We start from the raw sequence: 20690 nt of genomic DNA on the forward strand, positions 1-20690 counted from the left end.
AATTTTGCTTTTGCTTTTTATTTCATTTTCAGTGTTTTCAGCTTAAACATTTCATCTTTTTATTTTTACTATCTTTAAAACGAAAGAACTAGTTGCGGAGCATGTTTTCATGGTATTTTTTAAAATGAAAATTTAGTTTTTCTCTTCAAGAAATTAACAAAATTGTTATTTATCTTTAAAGTAATTATCTCAGCTTAGTATAAAGAGTTGAGTCGTTACATAAGCACAAATAGACACCGACCTAAATTTCTATCTCCATCTTTCTCGAATAGACACAAATAACAATCTATCTATGCCTATCTAAGACAGGTACAAATCGATTCCATATTCTGTCTATAACCTTATCCTGTTTACTTGAGATAGACATATATAAATTTATATCTTTGTCTATTACATATAGAATCTATCTGTGCCCATCCGAGATACAAACATAAGTATAAAATTATTAACGAAATTTTATAATATTCTAAACAATTCAAATAAAAACGATATTTATAAATTTTACCAAAAACAAACTCACTACAATGATCTTGATAGAGGAATATAAACGATGTTGATATTGTGGAAGATGAATGAAGAATATGAAAGAAGAAAAAAATGTAAAAAAACAAAGGAATAAATAGCAAAGAAAGCGAATAAATGACAAGAAGAGTAATCAAATTTATGAAAAAGTAATCAAACTTAGTGAATATTGAGCACTTTCTTATATTTATTTAAACCTACCTTATCTAAACCTTCTGTACAAAACTCTTAAATTTTGAAAAGAAATAAAAAGGCTATTTTTTCGAAAATGTAATAGATTTGTTTCCCTCCGCACTTTTGCTCGCTTCTTCTTCGCTGCAGCCGCACAGCACCGGCAGTTCAACATTTCTTTTTTCTTTTTCCGTCTAAGTTTCTGAAGTTGAATATGTGAGTTCAGAATTTGGTTTTCCTGTTTCTCTGCCCACCTTATGATTTTTAGATGATTTTCTATCTCTTTCTTTTCTCCTCTGAACTGGGTGTTCTACTTTTTGTCCACATGGATTCAGTATTGACATAATTGGTCAATCGAATGTACAATATGGACCAAGTGTTTGTATTTGCATTTCAATTGAATTTTTTTATGATAGGGTTGTTCTTATTTATATTTAAATTCTTGCTTTTGGAACTTGATATGATACCCTTGGATGAAATGCTAATATGCGAATGCTATGCTTCCTCAATTAGTTTTTCTTTTAAGTTTTTTATATTATGTTTTCTGCTGTGTGTGATCAGAGGAGGCTTTAAGTACATATAGCTTAGCTGTTTCTTGTAAACAAACATTCAGTTTTGCAGCAATAGTTTTGGTATTTCTTCTTTCATCTCCTTGTGGCTTGCTATAGTTTTTCGATTATGCCTTATGCTTCACCTGTATCAAAATAGATTTGTTTTATGAATTTACTATAGATCTAATCTGGCGGTCTGCATTGCAAGATAAACTTCAGTTTTGTTATTTTATTAAAAGGTTGCTAGCTTACATTCTAAGTTTTTTTTTTCTTCAACTTGTTTGTATAAGCCAACTGGAAATCCTGAAAATTAATTTGTGTTTGTAATGTTCTATTTAAGGTATTGGGCTATATTCTAATGATTATGCTTACCATATTTCTATTTTGTTAGATTTTCAGATGAGCGTGGGCTATATTCATCTGTTCTCGTTGATTCTAGTTATCAATTGTGATGGAAAGTTCCATAAGAAATTTCTGGACTGCCGTATTTGAATGACAACCTTAGCAAGTTCACTTATGTCTTCATTTGCTAAGACTTCTCCCTTCTTTTTATACTTCACTAAAATTCCAGTATTTCCCTGCCAGAATCCCCTTCGAGCTAGCCTCCGAACATATAGCTGCCGGTCTATTGTGTTTTCAAAAAATATACTGAAATACAGTTGTAACAGTTACTTCTCGATACACACAGTTCGATATTTATGTAATGTTGCTTCAGCTGCCACTTCATCTGTTAATGCATCCTCAACATCTTCTTCCAATAAAGTCTCCCACAAATTAAGGAAGAAAGCCCTCAAGGAAGCACCAGAGAGTGTGCTTAAATATAATTTAGATATGTGCTCAAAATATGGACAAGTTGTTAAAGCACTTGAGCTTTATGATGAGGCACGAAGTAATGGCATCCAGCTTAACCAACATCACTATAATGTATTGCTCTATTTGTGCTCTTCCCCTAGTTTGCTTGAAACAAGTGGGGCTAACAACTTATCAAGTGTGGTCCTCAGCAGGGGTTTTGAGATATTTCAGCAAATGATGACGGATAAAGTATCCCCAAATGAGGCTACATTTACTAGTCTTGCAAGAATTGCAGCTGCAAGGGATGATCCAGAAATGGCCTTTTCTTTGGTGAAGCAGATGAAGGATTATCATATTGCACCAAGATTGAGGTCATATGGACCAGCGCTGTTTGGTTTCTGTAGGAAGCTAATGCCCAAAGAAGCTTATGAAGTTGATTCTCACATGCTTGCATCTGCGGTAGAACCTGAAGAACTTGAGCTTTCTGCTCTTCTAAAACTTAGTTCTGATGTGAAGAAGGCTGATAAAGTCTACGAGTTGTTGCATCGGTTAAGAAGAACAGTGAGACAGGTTTCTGAACCTACTGCCAAAGTTATTGAAGATTGGTTCAATTCTGAAAGTGCATCAGAAGTTGGGAAGAAACATTGGGATGTGGACAAGGTTAGGGAATGTATCGTTAGACGAGGTGGAGGGTGGCATGGAGAAGGTTGGCTAGGTAGTGGTAAGTGGAAGCTGGTGAGAACTGGAATTGATGATAATGGCGTTTGTCATTCATGTGCTCAGAAACTTGTTTGCATTGATATTGATCCGAAAGAAACTGAAGACTTTGCTTCCTCATTGACTAAGTTGGCTAACCAAAGAGTTAAAGCTGATTTTAATAATTTCCAGGTATGATATTTCTTTTGTCATCCCCAAACTCTATGACGTGAAGTTTTAATTGTTCATGGAGTGAATATTTTACAATACGTACCTGTTTGGAAACTTTTATATAGCACAATTAAGTATATATCTGAAATATTTAAGTGGGTAGATCAATTTCTTAAAATATTTTAAAATATTAATATTTTTTTCATAGAAAAAAATGATTTGCCAATTTCTTGGAGCCACAATATATTTAACAGTGAGCTACAAGGTCTCAACTTTCATTTCTTCAATGGTTTCGTCGTGCACCATCAAGAGTCTCAACTCCTTGCTTTTGCACTTGTGTCCCACAATGAACTTCTCATCACATTTGAGATACAATGCATGCTCTTTCCTTAATTGGAGTTAAACGTGTATCAACTCTTTGTAGGGATATTCTTTTAGAAAATTTTGATAATGACCTGCTATGATGGTTAGGATGAGATTGACTTCTACGGCCTTGGGTTGGTTCTTAACTAAACTATTAAGCCAAAATGTCAGCTGGCTGTTTTTTGGTGGCTTGATTGGGCCAGGCCTTGACTTTGATGCCACAACCAGATATTTGTCTCAAGCAAAGGGGTCAAAGCCAGCAGAGAGTAAGTGAAAGCTATGGTGCAATGGCCTCTCCTAGGATGTATCAAAACTAAGGGGATTTTTGGGATTAATGGGCTATTGCTATTGCTTTGTGAAACATTACAGTGAGATTGCGACTATCCTTATGAAATTACTTCAAAAAAAATGCTTTTTGCTGGAACAAGCAAGCTATGGTTTCTATACCAGTTTTGGCACTTTCAGATTTCTCTTTGCCCTTTGTTGTGGAAACTGATGCTTTGGGTTATGGGTTAGGAGCAGTGTTGTTCCAAAATTCTAAACCAGTGGTTTAGTTTAGTCAGAAACTTACCTCTTGGGCACTGTCCAAGTCCATCTATGATAGAGAACTAATGGTAGTCTTTTGGCAGTTCAAAAGTGGAGGCACTACTTGCTAGGAGGAAGTTCACGGTAATTTCAGATAAAAAACATTAAAATTCCTTATTGAACAAAGGGAGGTTCAGCCCCAGTTTCAGAAATAGTTGACAAAACTACTTAGGAATGATCTTGAAATTTTATACCAACTGGGTCTTCAAAACAAGGCAGCAGAAGCACTGTCATGTTTCAACCAGCACTGGGCATAGTGGATGTGGAGACAGCCTTGAAGGAAGTGGACAAGGATGAAGAATTACAGAAAATTATTAGTGAACTGAGAGAGAATCCAGAAGGAAAGCAACAATTTCAATGGAGTAATGATCAACTAAGGTATAAGGGCAGGTTAGTATTATCACGAAAATCATCTCTTATACCCTCTTATTACATACATTTCACAATTCAGTGTTAGGCAGAAACTCTAGATGCCTAAGGACTTATAAAAGGCTCACTGGGGAACTCCATTGGATGGGAATGAAGAATGATGTCAAGATGTACGTGGAGCAATGTGGAATATGCCAACAACATAAATCTGAATCACTGTCACTGACACTCCTTCAACCGTTGCTATTGCCGGAATTGATATTGGAAGATTGGACCATGGACTTCATAGAAGGACTACCTAAATTAGGAGGATATGATTCCATTTATAGTGGTAGTTGATAGATTAAGTAAATTCAGCCATTTCATCATCATGAAACACCCCTTCACTGCCAAAAAAGGGGCTGAAGTTTTTATAGAAAGGGTGGTCAGCAAACATGGGATTCCAAAATCAATAGTGACTGATTGTGATAAAATATTCTTAAGCAGTTTTTGGAAAGAATTATTTGCTGCAATGGGGAGGGACTTCGTTGAAAAGAAGCACGGTGTACCATCCCCAGATCAATGGTCGAACGGAAAGAGTAAATCGATGCTTGGAATCTTACCTAAGGTGTTTTTGCAATAAGCAGCCGGCAAAGTGGAGCAAATGTATACCTTGGCCAGAGTTATGGTATAACACGACATTTCATGCTTCATCGAAAACTACTCCTTTCCAAGTCGTTTATGGTAGACCTCCTCCTCCCTTAATCTCATTTGGTACTCGGAAGACAACATTGAAAGAGAATCTGGTGCTGGCACAAAACAGGATGAAAAAACAGGTGATTTACATTGGAGAGAACTAAATTTTCAGGTTGGCGATGAGGTATATTAAAAACTGAGACCATATTGTCAACGCGCTCTCTCTAGAAAGAAATGTGAAAAGCTTTCGCCAAAGTTTTATGGTCCTTCATGTGTAACTTCCTTTCTCAATAATATGGGGTTATGTGGACTATTTCCATAGTCCCCACAACTCGTAAGTTTCTCTTAAAAAAAAAGTTTTATGGTCCTTACGGCATATCATCGAAAAAATAGGAGAAGTGGCTTATCATTTAGATCTACCACCCGATGTTTTGATTCACTCGGTATTCCATGTATCTCAATTAAAAAGGAAATTAGACAGAATCAGCAGGTCCAGCATTGCCCTCCAACCTTGACGGAAGAGTTTGAGTTACAATTGAGGTCAAAACCTAGTAAAATCTAAATATCATAGATAATATTAAATTTATCAAATGAACAACATAATTAACAATATTTAATAAAATCACATGTCAATTTCTATGAAAGAGGTTATATTATAAAATTTCATAACACGTGCATCCCACGTAGTACTATACTAGTTTGTATAAATTGATGGAAGGTATAGTTTGGACTATGTTTTCCAAAAATGGTATTTCATGTATCTAAATATATGTATGACAAAAAATAATAGCGCAAAAAAATGGACATGATCTAAGATGACCAATATTTATTGTACAGATTGCTATAATTTGGACTATAATAATTTACACCCCAGACACAGACTATAATACTTTTCACCCGAAACACAAACTATAATAACACAATTTATTATAACCCACTCTACGTCCCAAATGCCCCCTTTATTTTCTTATTAATCAGCAAACTTTCAAGTGCCTTGTTAAATAGTCTATATGAAATTCTTGATCATTAGGACTTTCAGATCAGCCCTCTGCTTCAACAGTTTTTGCTCAATCAATCAAGGCTTATTATTCTTATTCTTCTTTGTTCTCTGCCTGCTGCCTATGATTTATGTTTTTGCCTTGGACAGATTAATTTATCATTTTGTCTGGCTTTGTACTTGTGGCTTTTTGTTTGATCTTGTATTGTTGTTTTTTTGGATGTGATGAGGGCACTAAGGGGTGTCAACCTAGTTTAGATGCCGGAGTGCACCTCATGATCCTCCCTCTCCCCTTTGCTCTTTGTATATTCCTCATGTACTTTGAGTTTTGTTTCATTATTTTTCAATATTAATAATAGTGAGACTCGTATCCTTTAAAAAAAAAAGGCTATATGAAAAAGGAAAGTTTGAAGGGTTAAAAGGTGGGAAAAAACAGCATTCATACAAAGATTGTATGCTGGAAATTCTTAAGAAGATAATTGCTTTCTTTGAGTGGAGCTCTAGGCAGAAGATTATTTGGGAAAAATCTGCACTTTGTGGTTCAAACATTGAAGAAAATGAGCTATTTGAAGAGGCATCAAAGCTGAACAGTAAAGCCTCACATCTTCCATTCTTTTACCTAGGGCTGCCCCTAGGTGGTTATCCTAAGCAAGCTGTTTTCTGGCAGCCAGTAATTGACAGAATTCAAGGAAAATTGGAGAAATGGAAACGATAGAATTTATCAAGAGATCATGCCACTTTATTTAAATTAGTTCTTTCCCATATTCTCACATATTATATTTCAATTTTCTTAATGCCGACAAAGGTGTCTCAAACAGTGGAGCATTTATTTAGAAACTTCTTTTGGAAAGGACACTCGGGAGGTAAAATGAATCATCTAGTTGAATGGAACATGGTGTTCCGAATGCAAGGGGATGGGGGGCTTGGTTTAGGAGGCTTGGGAAACAAAAATCTTGCCCTTCTAGCCAAATGGGGATGGAGATATTTTAATGAAGAAAACTCCCATTGGGTGCAAGTAGTAAAGAGCATACATGGAGGAAGTCAATTCAATTGGCACACCAAAGGAAGCATTTCTTGCAGCCTTCACAGTTCATGGATTAGCATTTCAAGGAGCTGGAATAAAGCAGATTTGCTGGCCATGTTTAAACTCGGCAATGGCATGAGAATAGAATTTAGGCATGACCCTTGGACTGATTTGATTCCACTTAGAGACTCTTTTCCAAGGCTGTTTAGACTCTAAATCTGAATGGGACAGTTCATGATTTTTGGGATCCTTTAACAACATCTTGGTCTGTTGTTCTTTAAATCTCAGGCGGCAATTAAAGGATGAAAAAATTGATGATTTCCAAGCTCTCAACGGAATTATCTCAGGAAAACGAATCATGAGAAGCCCGGATAAAAGAGTTTGGAAGTTAGTATCTAACAGAAAATTCTCGGTAAAATCGTTGGTTAAACATTGATCCTTAACTTCCCCCATTGGAAAACATCTATATTCAGCTATTTGGAAGACCAAAAATCCTAGAAGAGTAAATATCACAATTTGGATAGTGCTGAATGGGCTCTTGAATTGCGCTTGGGTCATGCAGTGAAAACTTCCATCTCACATTTTATCTCCAAAATGTTTGCTCTATGTGTTTGCAGGATTCTGAAGATTTGCTATAACTGTATTTTATTCGTCCCTTTGCAGAAAAATGTTGGGTTGACCTATTTGGATCCTTCAACATCAATTGGGTCTTTGATTATGACATTAAGAAGAATATTTTGCAGCTCCTAATCGGCCCTAATCTAAAAGAGAAACCAAGATTACTATGGATAAATGCTATAAAGACCCTACTTTCAGAAATTTTGTTTGGACGAAATCAAAGAATATTTCAAAATAAAGCTTCCAATTAGATGAATCGTTTGGAGATTGCTAGAATCAATGCCTCCTCATGGTGCTCCTTAGCTAAAGTGTTCGAAGCATATTCAATTCAAGACATTAGCCTTAATTGGCTGACGTTCATATATGATTAGACGTTATTAGTTTGTAGTTCCTATTCCGTTTTGGGGGAATTTGCTGAAAATCTCTAAGATCATTGTATTGTTTTTTGCTTCTAGATGTATTGTTCGAACTGTATTTGCTTGGGTTTGAGTTTTCTTTTCAGTCTAAGTTGGGATGTGATGAGACTACTATAGGGGTTTCAACGTAGTTGAGATGTTCGGGTGCATTTACTGATTTCATAGGTTTAGATCTCGTCTGTTTATTTTACACAACATTACTTTGTCTATTCATTTTCTTAATGAAGAGGCTTGTTTCCTTTTTTTAAAAAAGTTATTTTGGTCTCTATTTATTCACCAATATAAAAGGTTATTATGTACCTTTGATTTATTTAATATATTATATAAGATTCTCAAGGAAGTTTCTCAACACAGTATACATTTCTCAGTCTTATCTTACATCTTTGCTTTAGGCATGTAGCATGTTAATTTGTGTTAGGAAAAATTTTGACTGGTTTGAAGGTGAAATAATTCAGGGGTGGCTTGAAAAGCATGGTCCTTTTGATGCTGTAATTGATGGTGCCAATGTTGGTCTAGTAAATGAACGTCAGTTCAACTTCATCCAGGTGATATGTATTTTTAATAAATTCATAGACAATAAGTTTCTTGGAGAGATTATTTTTTCTATGTTTGTTCATTAATGTGATTGGTACTGAAATGCTATCTTTCAATTGCAGCTCAAAAGGGCTGTATATCAAATGCGTGAACTGAGCCCTTCAAAAAAGATGCCACTCATAATTTTGCATAAAAGACGCATCACTGACGGTCCTGCACGGAATCCTAATAATATGAAATTAATAGAGACATGGAAAAATTGTGGTGCACTCTATGCTACTCCTTATTCGGTCAATGATGATTGGTATTCATCTTTCTTGCAGTAATTGAGTTATTTGCTTGAATATTTGAAAACATCTCAAGGTTTCTGTAAGGCCCTGAGATCAGGAAATAATAGGGTTATTAGGAGAATATTAGTATGGTTATTACTTATTAGAAAGGGCATATTAGTAATTAAATAGGAAGTTTGCTAAGGCTTTTAGTTATAAGTAGAGAGAGTTAATTGAGGGAAATAAAATGTGAAGAATCCTGTGGGATTTCCTTTGGAAACGTGGGAGAGGATTCTTAGGCTTCAAACCACATCGCATCACCATTTGCTTTATTCACCGCCCAAGATTTAAAGAGTTTAATTTGATAACGTTAGACTTAGATGAGAGAAATCATCATTCTATACATTGGAATTCAACATATATAGGCATACGTGGAAACCCTAAACTGAGAACAGTAAATTACAATAAAGGACAAGGCTACTAATCACCCATAGTTATGTATATATTATTGAAAGTAGAGACAAACAACACACAAATTTAAGTGGAAATTTGAGTACTGGGAGAAAAACCACGATATTTTTCTTCTTATTTTCTTAGTACAATATATACCGGAGGAGAATAAATAGAAAAATACAGAGAGATTAAAAAGGGAATAAACATTTAGGGAAAATTCCCCAATGGGCCAAGGCCACTAATTCTAACACTCCCCTTCTAGTTGGGACGTAAATATCAATGAGACCCAACTTGCTAACACAAAAGTCAAAATTTGGTATGAGAAGCCCTTTGGTGAGGACATTAGCAACCTGTTGGCTTGAAGGGATGTACTGAATGCATATGCTCCCTCTGTCAAGTCTTTCTTCGATGAAATGCTGATCAATCTCAACATGTTTAGTTCTATCATGTTGAACTGGGTTGTTAGCAATACCAATAGCGGCTTTATTATCACAAAAAAGCTTCATTGGTGTCTCACACTCCTGATGAAGATCATATAGGACTTTCTGGAACCAAATTTTCTCACATATTCCCAAACTCATAGCTCGGTATTTGGCATCAGCGCTGCTTTTGGCCACAACTTTGCTTTTTACTCCTCCTAGTTACAAGATTTCCCCATACAAAGGTACAATAACTGGAGGTAGACTTTCTGTCAACAACAGATTTTGTCCAGTCTGAGTCAGTATACTCAATAGTTTTTCTGTCTGTCTTTCTGAACATCAATCCTTTACTAGGAGTAATTTTTAAGTATCTCAGTATTTTGTTTACAACCTCCATGTGTTTCTCATAGGGAGCCTGCATGAACTGGCTCATAACAAAGGAAATATTTGGTCGAGTATGAGACAAATAAATCAACTTACCCACAAGGCGCTGATATTGTTCTTTTTCAACTGGAACATTATCATATGAATTTCCTAGTTTACAGTTGAATTCAATGGGAGTATCAACAGGACAACACCCCAACATACTTGTCTTGGTCAACAAATCAAGAGTATACTTCCTCTGAGATACAAAGATACCTTCTTTTGATCTGGCTACTTCCATTCCAAGGAAATATTTCAGATTTTCCAAGTCTTTGATTTCGAAGTCATCACCTATCCTTTTCTTTAATTGGTTGATTTTAGCGTGGTCGTCCCTAGATAGAACGATGTCATCAACATAAACAATCAATACTGCAACCTTTCCAGCCTTGGAGACCTTTGTAGATAAAGTATGGTCAGAATGCCCCTGATTGTATCCTAAGGACTTGATAAAGATTGTAAACCTATCAAACCATGCTCTAGGTGACTGTTTCAGACCATATAAAAGTTTTTTAAGTTTACACATGTAAACCCCGAATCCTAGAGAAGCTTAAGTCTTGTTGAAGAACTTGGAGGATTAAGAGTTCTTTGGAGTTAAGATTTTAAACTAGGGTCAAAAGTATCATTAAAGGTATGTCATGATTATTGGAAGAGAGGAAGTTTGACTAAGTGTTAAGGAATTGAAGACTAAGTGATCGTTTGGAAAGTTAAGCAATCATTTAAGAAGCTAAGTGATTGTGTAAGAAGCTAAGCGATCAGGTTAAAAGTAAGTGATTAGTTGGGAGGTAAGCGATTGGTCAAGGAGCTAGGTGATTGAGTTGGAAGCTAAACAATCATTTGAAGGTTGAAACTAAACAATCATGTAAGAGGGAAAACGATCGTATCAAGGCTAAACGACTGTGTAAGAAGGTTGAACGATTGTTTAGAAAGCTAAACGATTGTGCAGCAAATTTAAAGAATTCTTGGACTGTGTTTGGATCAAGAATCCACGTGTCCTTTGCATGATTAAGTTAATTTCAGCAAGCTGGAGGTGTTAAGCATGCAAGCAATTAAATTTTCAGCTAGAAAAAGATGTCAAAAGGGTAGAAAATCCTAAAAACAGATTAATTAAGAGGATTCTAAAAGAATGGTATTTCCATTTCTTTTAGTAAAATCAATTGGAAAGGTTTTATCAAGAGTTTAGTTGCACAAAGAAGTTGCTGGACGAAGAAGAGCTGAAGAGGGCAGATTTTAAGTTTGAAGAAGAGGACACAGTTTGAAGGTGGTTGAGCTATCTCAAGTGTTTTCTTTGGGTTTGAAAAACAAGATTTTGGTTATTTCTTAATCGAAGAGGGATGAAATGAATTTATTTTTCCCTTTTTCAGGCCAAGAGGAGATCAAACAAGTATATAAGCCGAGGGTCTAAGCTACTATTGCTGTGAGTGACAAAAATGATTTTAAGATGATTTTCTATGCATGATTTGTTAATTGAAAGTTTGAGTATGCTGATGTATTGAGCTATTTCATTAAGCCTTAGTTTAGAATATTTTGTTAAAGCATGAATGAATTTATGAATTCACAACACAAGATTTACAAGCAAGTTTTGAATTTCTGAAGTGTTTGTAATGAAAAATGATTTAAGCATGTTATACACGGAGTTTGAGTTATTATTGATTGTTGAGATTTACGAGAATGTTTTAAGTTTCTTAAATTGAATTGTGTACTGTTTTAGAATAATATTTGGAAAAGCATGAGTTTGATGAGAAAAGTTTTAAGCAAGAAAAACCATGTAGTTCTATATACCGAGTTCTCAACAGTCAATGTGCACAGAGTTTTAGGGGTATAGGGCTATGCTGACCATTTAGTCGCTACCACCGAGTTCAAGTAGGATAGTATGAACAGAACTCTGCTATCTTGACCGAGTTTAGGCATGATATAGTCATGATCGAGTTATCAGGCAAGGTAGGTCAACCATCTGGAACATTGTCAAGGGTTCCATTTGCCTTCTATTTGAGAGTGAACACCCATTTGCATCCCACAGTTTTATGTCCCTTAGGTAGAGCGTAATTTCACAAGTCTTTTTCTTCTCAAGGGCCCTCATCTCTTTCATGACAACATTTTTCCACTCAAGAAATTCTAAAGCAATGTGGGTATTTTTTGGTATCACAGTAGAGTCAAGACTAGTTGTAAAAGCTCTAAACTGTGGTGAGAGGTTTTCGTATGATACATAATTAGATATAGAGTGCTTGGTACAGGACCTAGTACCTTTCCTCAGTGCAATAGGAAGATCACGAGATGGATCGTACTTAATAGTATTTTCAAAATAGTTTGACTTAGTTTCATTTTCAGTATGATCAACAACAACCTCATTCTCATCAATCCTGCCCTCTCCGTCTAAAATGATTCCATTAATACTGCCTTGCTCGCACATATCTTCCAGAATAGCTATCTCGGACCTGTCGTTCTCACCTCCCTTACTATCGGTATGTGAATTAGTTAAATTCGTCATTCTCACTCATTCTATTATTACCATGTGAGTTAATGGAGTCAGTCATACCTTGATCTTTTATTGGTTCAGAATCTTGTACTGGAGCCATTTGAACAAGAGGAGACTCAACTTCCTTTTTGAGATTCCTTCTATAGTAGGTTTTTCAAGGAACTTGATTTATGGATAGGACTGTACTGTGAAGGCTAAGGCTAGACAAGGTAACCATAGTAGGACATGTAGACTCTAAGGGAAGCATATAGTTAGACGCTTCACTCACACTCTTCCCCTTCCCCTGAAGTAGGCTAACGGGAAAGAGAGGACGATCTTCAATAATGGTGACATCCATGGTAACAAAGTACTTACGTGAAGATGGGTGGAAACATTTATAGCTTTGTTGGTGCAAAGGATACCCAACAATCATTCTAGCCTGAGCCCTAGGAGTGAATTTAGTTTGGTTATGACCATGACTATGGACATAGGCTGTACATCTGAACACCGGAAGGGGAACATCAGGGACGGGATGGGTGGAGGGATAGGATTCTTTAAGGCAATCTAACGGTGTGTGGAAGTGAAGGACATGAGAGGGCATGTGGTTGACGAGATGAGTGACAATGAGAATGACATCACCTCCGAGATAGGAAGGAAGGGAAGTAGACAACATAAGGGAACGAGCAACTTCCAAAAGGTGACGATTTTCTCGTTTGGCAACCCCATTTTGTTGGGGGTGTCAGCAGAAGAACTTTGGCGAACAATTCCTTTAGAGGATAAGAACTCGTTAAGAGAGTGGTTTTAAAACTCATGACCATTATCACTTTGCAAAATTGCAATCTTTATATTGAATTGCGTTTCTATGGTGTGATATAAGTCTTGAAATGTGGAGGTAACTTCGAATTTGTCGGAGATCAAGAAAACCCAAGTAAGACGAGTATGGTCATCAATAAAGGTCACAAACCATCGTTTTCCAGAGGAGGTAGTGACCTTGCATGGTCCCCAAACATCACTATGGACAAGAGTAAAATGTCGGGTTGGCTTATAGGGTTGCGAGGGAAACAAGACTCAATGTTGTTTAGCTTGTATGCACACATCACAAGATAAGGAAGAAACATCAACTTTAGAAAAGGGATAAGGAAATAAGTATTTCATATATTTAAAATTGGGATGGCTTAAACGGAAATGCCACAACATAAGATCTTTTTCAGAAGTAGTGAAGTAGGAAGATAAAAGACTCGTCCTAGGAATGCTACTAGAGGAGGCATCATCATCAAGCAAGTAAAGACCCCTATTATGTCGTGCAGTGCCAATCATCCTCCTCGAGATCAGGTCCTGAAAAGAAACAGAATCAGGTAAGAAAGTTACTTTGTAGTTTTGCTAATTGACAAAAGATTGTATGAAATTTGTGGCACATGCAACACATTGTGTAATGAGAGCCCGTCTAAAAGAGAAATCCGTCCTGCCTCAACAATGGGAGCCAAGGAGCCGTCAACAATTCCTATCTTCTCATTCTCAGCAACGGAATGTAGGACAAAGTGTTCAGACAAATCGGTTAAATGATCTATGACACCAGAGTCCAAGATCTAAGGATTCTTACCATCAATTAGAAGACTAAAGGACTGAGGTATACCTGATTGGACAATAGCTCTTAGTGTGGTTGGACTAGCATTCTCACTCACATAGGAAAAGGATAAAGTAAGGAATGAGATTACTGAATTCTCAGAATACATCGATACAAGAGTATTGGATGTCGCCCCTAAGATAGCCTTAACTGCTGCAATCTGTTGTTGAAGCCCTTTTAGTTGCTATTGAGTTATTCCCGAAGAAGAAGAGGAAGCTTGCACGTTAGGGTTGGAATGTGCCGAAGATTCACCAACCTTAAATATTGAGTGAATTTGAGGGTTCCTAACATTGGAATGATAACTAAGGTCAGTGGGTCGCAGGGCATACAAATTTGACTGTAGAAGCGGTGGTGGTGATCGAAATTAGGTGGCAGCACATGAATCGGCATGTGGGGGATAGTACAGGCCACAGATGAAGACAAGGGTGGCATAGTTAGGTTAGTCGATGGCGTCTGAACAAGATGGGACGATGCGTGTAGCTCTGGCGGCAGTGCCTGTGGTGGCGCGTGGGCAGTGCGTGGTGGTGCATGGGTGGTTTCTGGCAGCGCGGACGATGAGAAAATCTGCGGAATTATGTTTCCCGACGTTTTCTGAAGGTAGTGGAACCATTTGTCCATGGCAGCATTGATTCGAGCATCAACAATGGCGGCGACGACGGTGCTAAAATTGGCGGCTGTCTCCTTTGTTTGATTCTATCACCAGTTATGTTGTTTAGGGTTTGTTCAATGTCTCTCTCTGATATCATGTTGAAAGTAGAGACAAAGAACACACAAATTTATGTGCAAACCCGAGTACTAGGAGAAAAACCATGATATTTTTCTTATTATTTTAGGATAAAAGTACACTAGGTACAAGAGGAGAATAAATAGAAAAAATATAAAGAGATAAAAAAGGAAAAAAATATTTAGGGCAAATCCGCCCGTGGGCTAAACCCATTAATTCTAACATATTCTATGACACTCTTCTTCAAGTTGGATCATATATGTTAGTCTTGCGCAACTTGTTACATAAGTACTCTATATGAACTTCATTCAATTTTCAATTTGTTTAAAACACCATGAAACATTGGGTTGGATGCAATATGAAAGGCAATTTGATTGTTGCACCACAACTTAGTTGGAATTTTAGTATTGAAGCCCAACTCAATCAAAGAGTTGACATAACCACATTGTTTCACTAACGGAGAAAATTCCATAAATCAGTCTTTCTAAGTCGCAATATTCTTTGCGCCGCTCCGTGGGCCATGATCTTTGCAGAAAGCCGAGCCTTTAATTCTTTGCACTTGGAAGTCTCGCATATTTCATTGTGCCTTCGGACCATAAATCAGTCCAACAATTAGGAACTTAAGGAAGGCGTAGAATTCTATGCACTCCTCTTAAGTCGCTTCTCAAAGAGCAAAATAAAGCTCTCAAATTTTCTCCGCAACTCATATTGCATTGAGCCTTTGTTTTTACTCCTATTAGTGGAATCTTTGAGACTCATAAGAAAAGAAAGTGAAATACGAAATATTCTTTCTCAACAATATCCCTGTGTTGTAGCTCTGTATCTGAATTCACTACTTGATCATGAGACTATGGTTTGCTTCTAACTCTTCAATGAAACCAAATTGCCTCCAAGAAAAACACAATAGCTGGAAGTCGATCTTCTATCCTCTTTCCATCTTTCCTAATCGACACTTGAAAAACATTCAATCTTCACATGACCATGATGTTTATATAAGATTCCATGTACATATTCAACCTTCAAATAATATAAAATTTATTGTACTTCAGTAGTCTGCATACAGAATAAGCTAGTCTGGTCGTGCTTACTTTATCTTTCTTACCAATCTTCTATATCTTTTAGGTTCTTTAAATGGTTCGTTATCTTCTAAAAGTTGTAGACTAGGCATCATCGAAGTACTGCATGGCTTAGCTCCTAGTTTTCCTATCTCAAATAGCAAATGAAGCACATATTTTCTATATGACATAAAAATATATTTCTTGCTTCTCATTATTTCAATTCCAAAGAAATACTTTAGCACTCTCAAGTTTATAGTATGAAATTGAGTTTGGAGGAAAGATTTGTGAGACAATATGATTGATGTGTCGCTCCCAGTTATGACAATATCAACATATACAGGCAGAATAATGCCATTCGTAGACCATTAGTTTAGGCTGAGTAATCTGATTTGGTTTTCTTCATTCCAAACTACTATAATGCTTAACTAAATTTTCCAAGCCATGCTCGTCAGGTCGTGGATTTTGTTTCAGCCCATACAAAAATTTACGAAGGCAACACTCTTTATCACTTTATCATTTTTCCCTTGAGCAACAAATCCAGGTGGTTGCTCCATATATACTTCTCCTAAGGATCATGTGGAGACTTTTTTAATGTGCAAAACCAACCTTGAGATGCTGCCATAGAAATGAATAACCTGATAGAAGTGAGCTTAACATAAGGAGAAAATGTATCAAAATAGTCAATCCCGTGTGTTTGAGCATAGGCTTTGGCCACAAGGTGCAGTTTTAAATGATCTATTGATCCATCGGGATTAACCTTCCTTGGAATAGGCTTTGGAGGTGATTTTGATATGACAAGATGGCCTTACTTTAGAATTCCAACAGGCACAATGACGAGAGGAATGAGAAGATGTTTAGTTGTATAGTAGAAAGTAGTTTGCTGGAAACTATTGTTTGGGAAAAAATTGAAGGTTTAAGAGGTGAGTGAGTTTCAGAATCTTATGGGGCTTTAGTCACACAGGAAAGTAAGGGATAGAAACGGCCGAAGACAGTGGCTGTTGGTTCCTGTTGGGAAAATTTTCAATTAATTCATTCCTCTGAATAAAAAGCTGGAATAAAGCATTATGGAAATACAAAAGTCCACGTCGAATCGATATTCTAATTTGGAAAATGTTTTTTTCGAGTTCTAAATATTAAACCACCAATTCACCCAAAAGCTTAAGCTAGTGGTTGAAGGCAAATTTAATTATGTTTCATTAACACTCCCCCACTTGTGGGCTCGAAATATCTTAAAGGCCCAACAAGTGAAAATCAATTTTGATTGGGGAGGAAACAACAATATAGGGGCTTGAAAATAGGACCTCCTAGACCACCTGCTCTGGTACCATATTAAATTTGACAGTATGAAGTTTCATCTCAAAATCAATTGGCTATGTGAGGAGTAACCCATTTATATTATATAGAGTACGAGTCTCTTTAGTTTTGGTAATGATTGTTGCACCACAACATTACACAAAAATGTTGAAGCATTCTCCATCCAAGAAATCAGTCTTAATTGGGGCCCTCAATTTTCCAGATCAGTGGAAGCCACCTTTTTTATGACTCATGTTTTTGCTGCCATCGTGAAAGTTTTTTGTCTTCACTTATTCAGGTCATTCATGCCTCATTTGTGCTGTTTTTCTTGTTTCTTAATTTATTTGCTTTACAGTCACTGCTTTTGGTATTCTTCTTATTTTTATTATGTATCTTGGGCTGCATTTTTATTGGATATGATGAGGGCACTAAGGGGGTATCAACCTAGTTTAGATGTTCGGGTGCATCCATTGATCTTTTGGTTTCTTTTTGTTTCGGTCTTTGTATAAACCTTTTGTACTTCGAGTTTTATTATTATCAATAAAGAGGCTGTTTTTCTTTTTTAAGAAAGAACTAAGACTATCTTGCATCAGTTTGTTTTTGCCGATGGTGGCTAAGCTTACCTCACCACTCTCTAATACCATGTTAAGTGCTAAAAAGATAACACTAGGCTTACGCGGAAAACCCTAGAATAAGAAGAAAAAACCAGAGTTACAATAGAAGACAACTTTATAGGCCTTAGCAAGCCCTAATACATAAAAGGAAATAAATTTAGGGTAAAGTAAAATACTAAAAAGTCCTTGGAGCTATAAACTATCAACAAAGCCCCTTATTTTGAACAATATATCCTGTGAAGAGGATGAAACCGCGGACCTCCCTTTTATAATGCAAAGGCATAAAGTCACCAGTGACTATTCTTTGTCTCCTACAGGTACTGGTTATATGCTGCTGTACGCTTTAAATGTTTGCTGCTGACAAACGATGAAATGAGGGACCACTTGTTTCAATTACTTGGTAACACATTTTTCCCTCAGTGGAAGGAAAAGCATCAGGTATTTTCGTCACTCTCTCTCCTCTTTCCATAGGCTTGGCATGTCTCTCTCACACATATGCAGTGCTAGTATGGTATCATATCAACTGGTTTGCAACAATCTTTCGAGGAATGGGGGAAATATGGATTCAGAACTCTGGCCTAATTTGGACCTTCTCTTGAGATTTGTTCGGCCTTCAATTGTGAATGCACATGCTATTTTTACTATCTAGTTAGTGGGATGTCGGAAGGTTGGTGTGTACGAGTAGTCAAGTAGGATATTTTGGCAATAGAATGCAATAGAACAATGTTTCTAGGTTAGCTAACCTGAACATAGGTCTGCTGGTTTAGACATGTACCTTCAACCAAGAGGCTAGAAGTTTGAATCTCTCAACTTCAGATGTTGTTGAACTAAATTTGTGTGTTTCTAGGGTGATGAGTTACAAGCCCATGTTTTGTTTGTGTTTCCTTATGCTGTAATCATTGCTCTATTTCAGTATAATAAAGAGTACAGTAGAACTTGCATACTTTTGGAGACTTTCCATCTGTTACATGATGTTTTGTGTGGGAGTAGACAAGAAAAATGGGCGCGCTCTTTGAAATTGTTAAGGTTTACAGATTAGGAACTCTCATTTTGGATGTTGTATTTTCAGAAACAAGATTCTTTCCCATTAATATACAGTGAAAAGGTAACACTCAAGGATTTATATTAATGTGGGAGTGGTTAGAAAAATATTTTGAAAGTGACCTCTAAGAAGAGCATACGAAATAGCCAAGCCAAGTAAAACTTTTCAACTCCTTCCCTTTCCATCAATCACACTCTGATTTCTTTCAAGTCAAACCCTCCATAAATCAAAGAATTTTTGCTATCCTGCTCAAATTTTAACCACAAGTGTTGTTCTAAGTTTTTTAGGACTACTACATACAAGTCCATGGACATGATAGACTGAAAAACTAAGTTAACCAACCGAAACTAAAGGTGATCAGTCAAAGAAGAGGCAGGGCTCGATCCGTGCTGGTTTGGAAAAACCAAACCGACAATTTTAAAAAAATATTCAAAGAACCGACAAAAACCAACTTGTACTCCTTGATGGTTGCGGTCCGTTTGAGCATTTACTCAGTTGATCAATGTCGGTTCGGTGGTGGTTTGGTCGAAAAACCGACTATGATAGGCTGCTGCACACCCATACATACAAGACTTAACTGCAGCCAAGTATTCAAAATGAGGCAAACCAACATTTCTGACCATCATATAAAACACACCAGTTTTGGTTGAGAACGAAATCGATAACTGTATTTGATTTTTTTTTTACTTATATTGATTCCGTGAGGACATGATCAAGTTAAAAGCTTAACTTTCTTTGGATCCCTCCCTTTGGCAGATATTCTTATTAGATATTTCACAGGCTGTGTGCTTGCAAAATAGTAAGTCAAAAAAATAAATAATTCGCATGAAGATAGAGCGTAGCCACCTTCTGGTATCTGTTCGATTGGCCTGTGCACTAAATTAATTTCCCTTGCATCATTACGGCTTTTTCGACTCTCCTCTTTGCAAAGGTTTCACTTTGCATTTTAGACGTAAAGGCCCCAAGCTGTCCTTTGAGATTTCTATAACTATTGTTAAAGTTTTATTTAGAAATTTAGAAAAAAATTTAAGATTTATTGTGATATCCACGATTTTTCCCCCCAATTAATCATTGATATTCAAATATCAATTTATAAGAGTGATCAGACGTCCTTGATTATATCAAACCAGTCTCATTGTAACCCTCCATCCAATGTTTGGCAGGTTCGATTGTCAGTATCAAGAAATGGATTGAAACTCCACATGCCTCCCTCTTATTCAATTGTCATTCAGGTGAGATGATTAACATGCTAAATCGTTGGTTATCAACATTCAGAGATTATTGGTTAGATTTTTTATGAATGTTGAATCTGTTCCAGGAATCTGAAAATGGAAGTTTACACGTTCCAACAACTACAGGTGATGATCTAGAGACTCCAAGGGAATGGTTATGTGCCACCAGACCCACTAATACTTCCATGAGTGGTTTTGAATAATCACCAATGTAGGTCTCCATTCATTCACATGGAAAAAAGAACCTTTTCTTCCCCCCTTGATAAACCATCTTATATCTACTGTTTCAGGTCAAAACTGAAATTTAACTTTTTTTAATTCATTGGCAGGTATCATTAAAACCCAAGCATCTGGAGCACAATTAAAGCTCAGATTCATTGGTAGGCTAGCACTTTCAGAATTTGTTGTATTTTTAATTTTAGAAGCTTGTAGCTCAAGTTTGTGTAAAAGTGGGAATAATCAAGGGATATCATTTTGTTAGTATTGACGTATATGCTCTTTGTAGGATGGGTTGAAGAAATTAACCGAAATCTTAAAGTTTTCTTCTTTTTTTAAAAAAAGAAATTATGAGAGCATGAGTGCGTCTCTTCCAAACGAAGCACA

General features: G+C 36.5%; 1 protein-coding gene across 1 annotated transcript; it reads left to right on the forward strand.

Moving 5' to 3' along the window:
- Positions 1–750: 750 nt before the first annotated feature.
- On the forward strand, positions 751–20681 carry LOC101221223 (proteinaceous RNase P 1, chloroplastic/mitochondrial). The gene is made up of 8 exons (XM_004142514.3): positions 751–909; positions 1636–2924; positions 8406–8495; positions 8607–8788; positions 18131–18251; positions 20019–20087; positions 20174–20298; positions 20417–20681. Exons 2-7 carry the CDS (start codon positions 1737–1739, stop codon positions 20288–20290), a joined length of 1767 nt encoding a protein of 588 aa, XP_004142562.1. The 5' UTR covers positions 751–909; positions 1636–1736; the 3' UTR covers positions 20291–20298; positions 20417–20681.
- Positions 20682–20690: the final 9 nt, after the last annotated feature.

This window comes from Cucumis sativus, chromosome 1 (genome assembly GCF_000004075.3).
Source record: "Cucumis sativus cultivar 9930 chromosome 1, Cucumber_9930_V3, whole genome shotgun sequence".
NCBI lineage: Eukaryota > Viridiplantae > Streptophyta > Magnoliopsida > Cucurbitales > Cucurbitaceae > Cucumis > Cucumis sativus.

Coding starts and splice junctions, on each gene's coding strand:
- LOC101221223 (XM_004142514.3), top strand. CDS start 1,737: ATGACAACCTTAGCAAGTTCACTTATGTCTTCATTTGCTAAGACTTCT. Junction 2,925..8,405: donor CTGATTTTAATAATTTCCAG/GTATGATATTTC, acceptor GAAATAATTCAG/GGGTGGCTTGAAAAGCATGG. Junction 18,252..20,018: donor AGTGGAAGGAAAAGCATCAG/GTATTTTCGTCA, acceptor AATGTTTGGCAG/GTTCGATTGTCAGTATCAAG.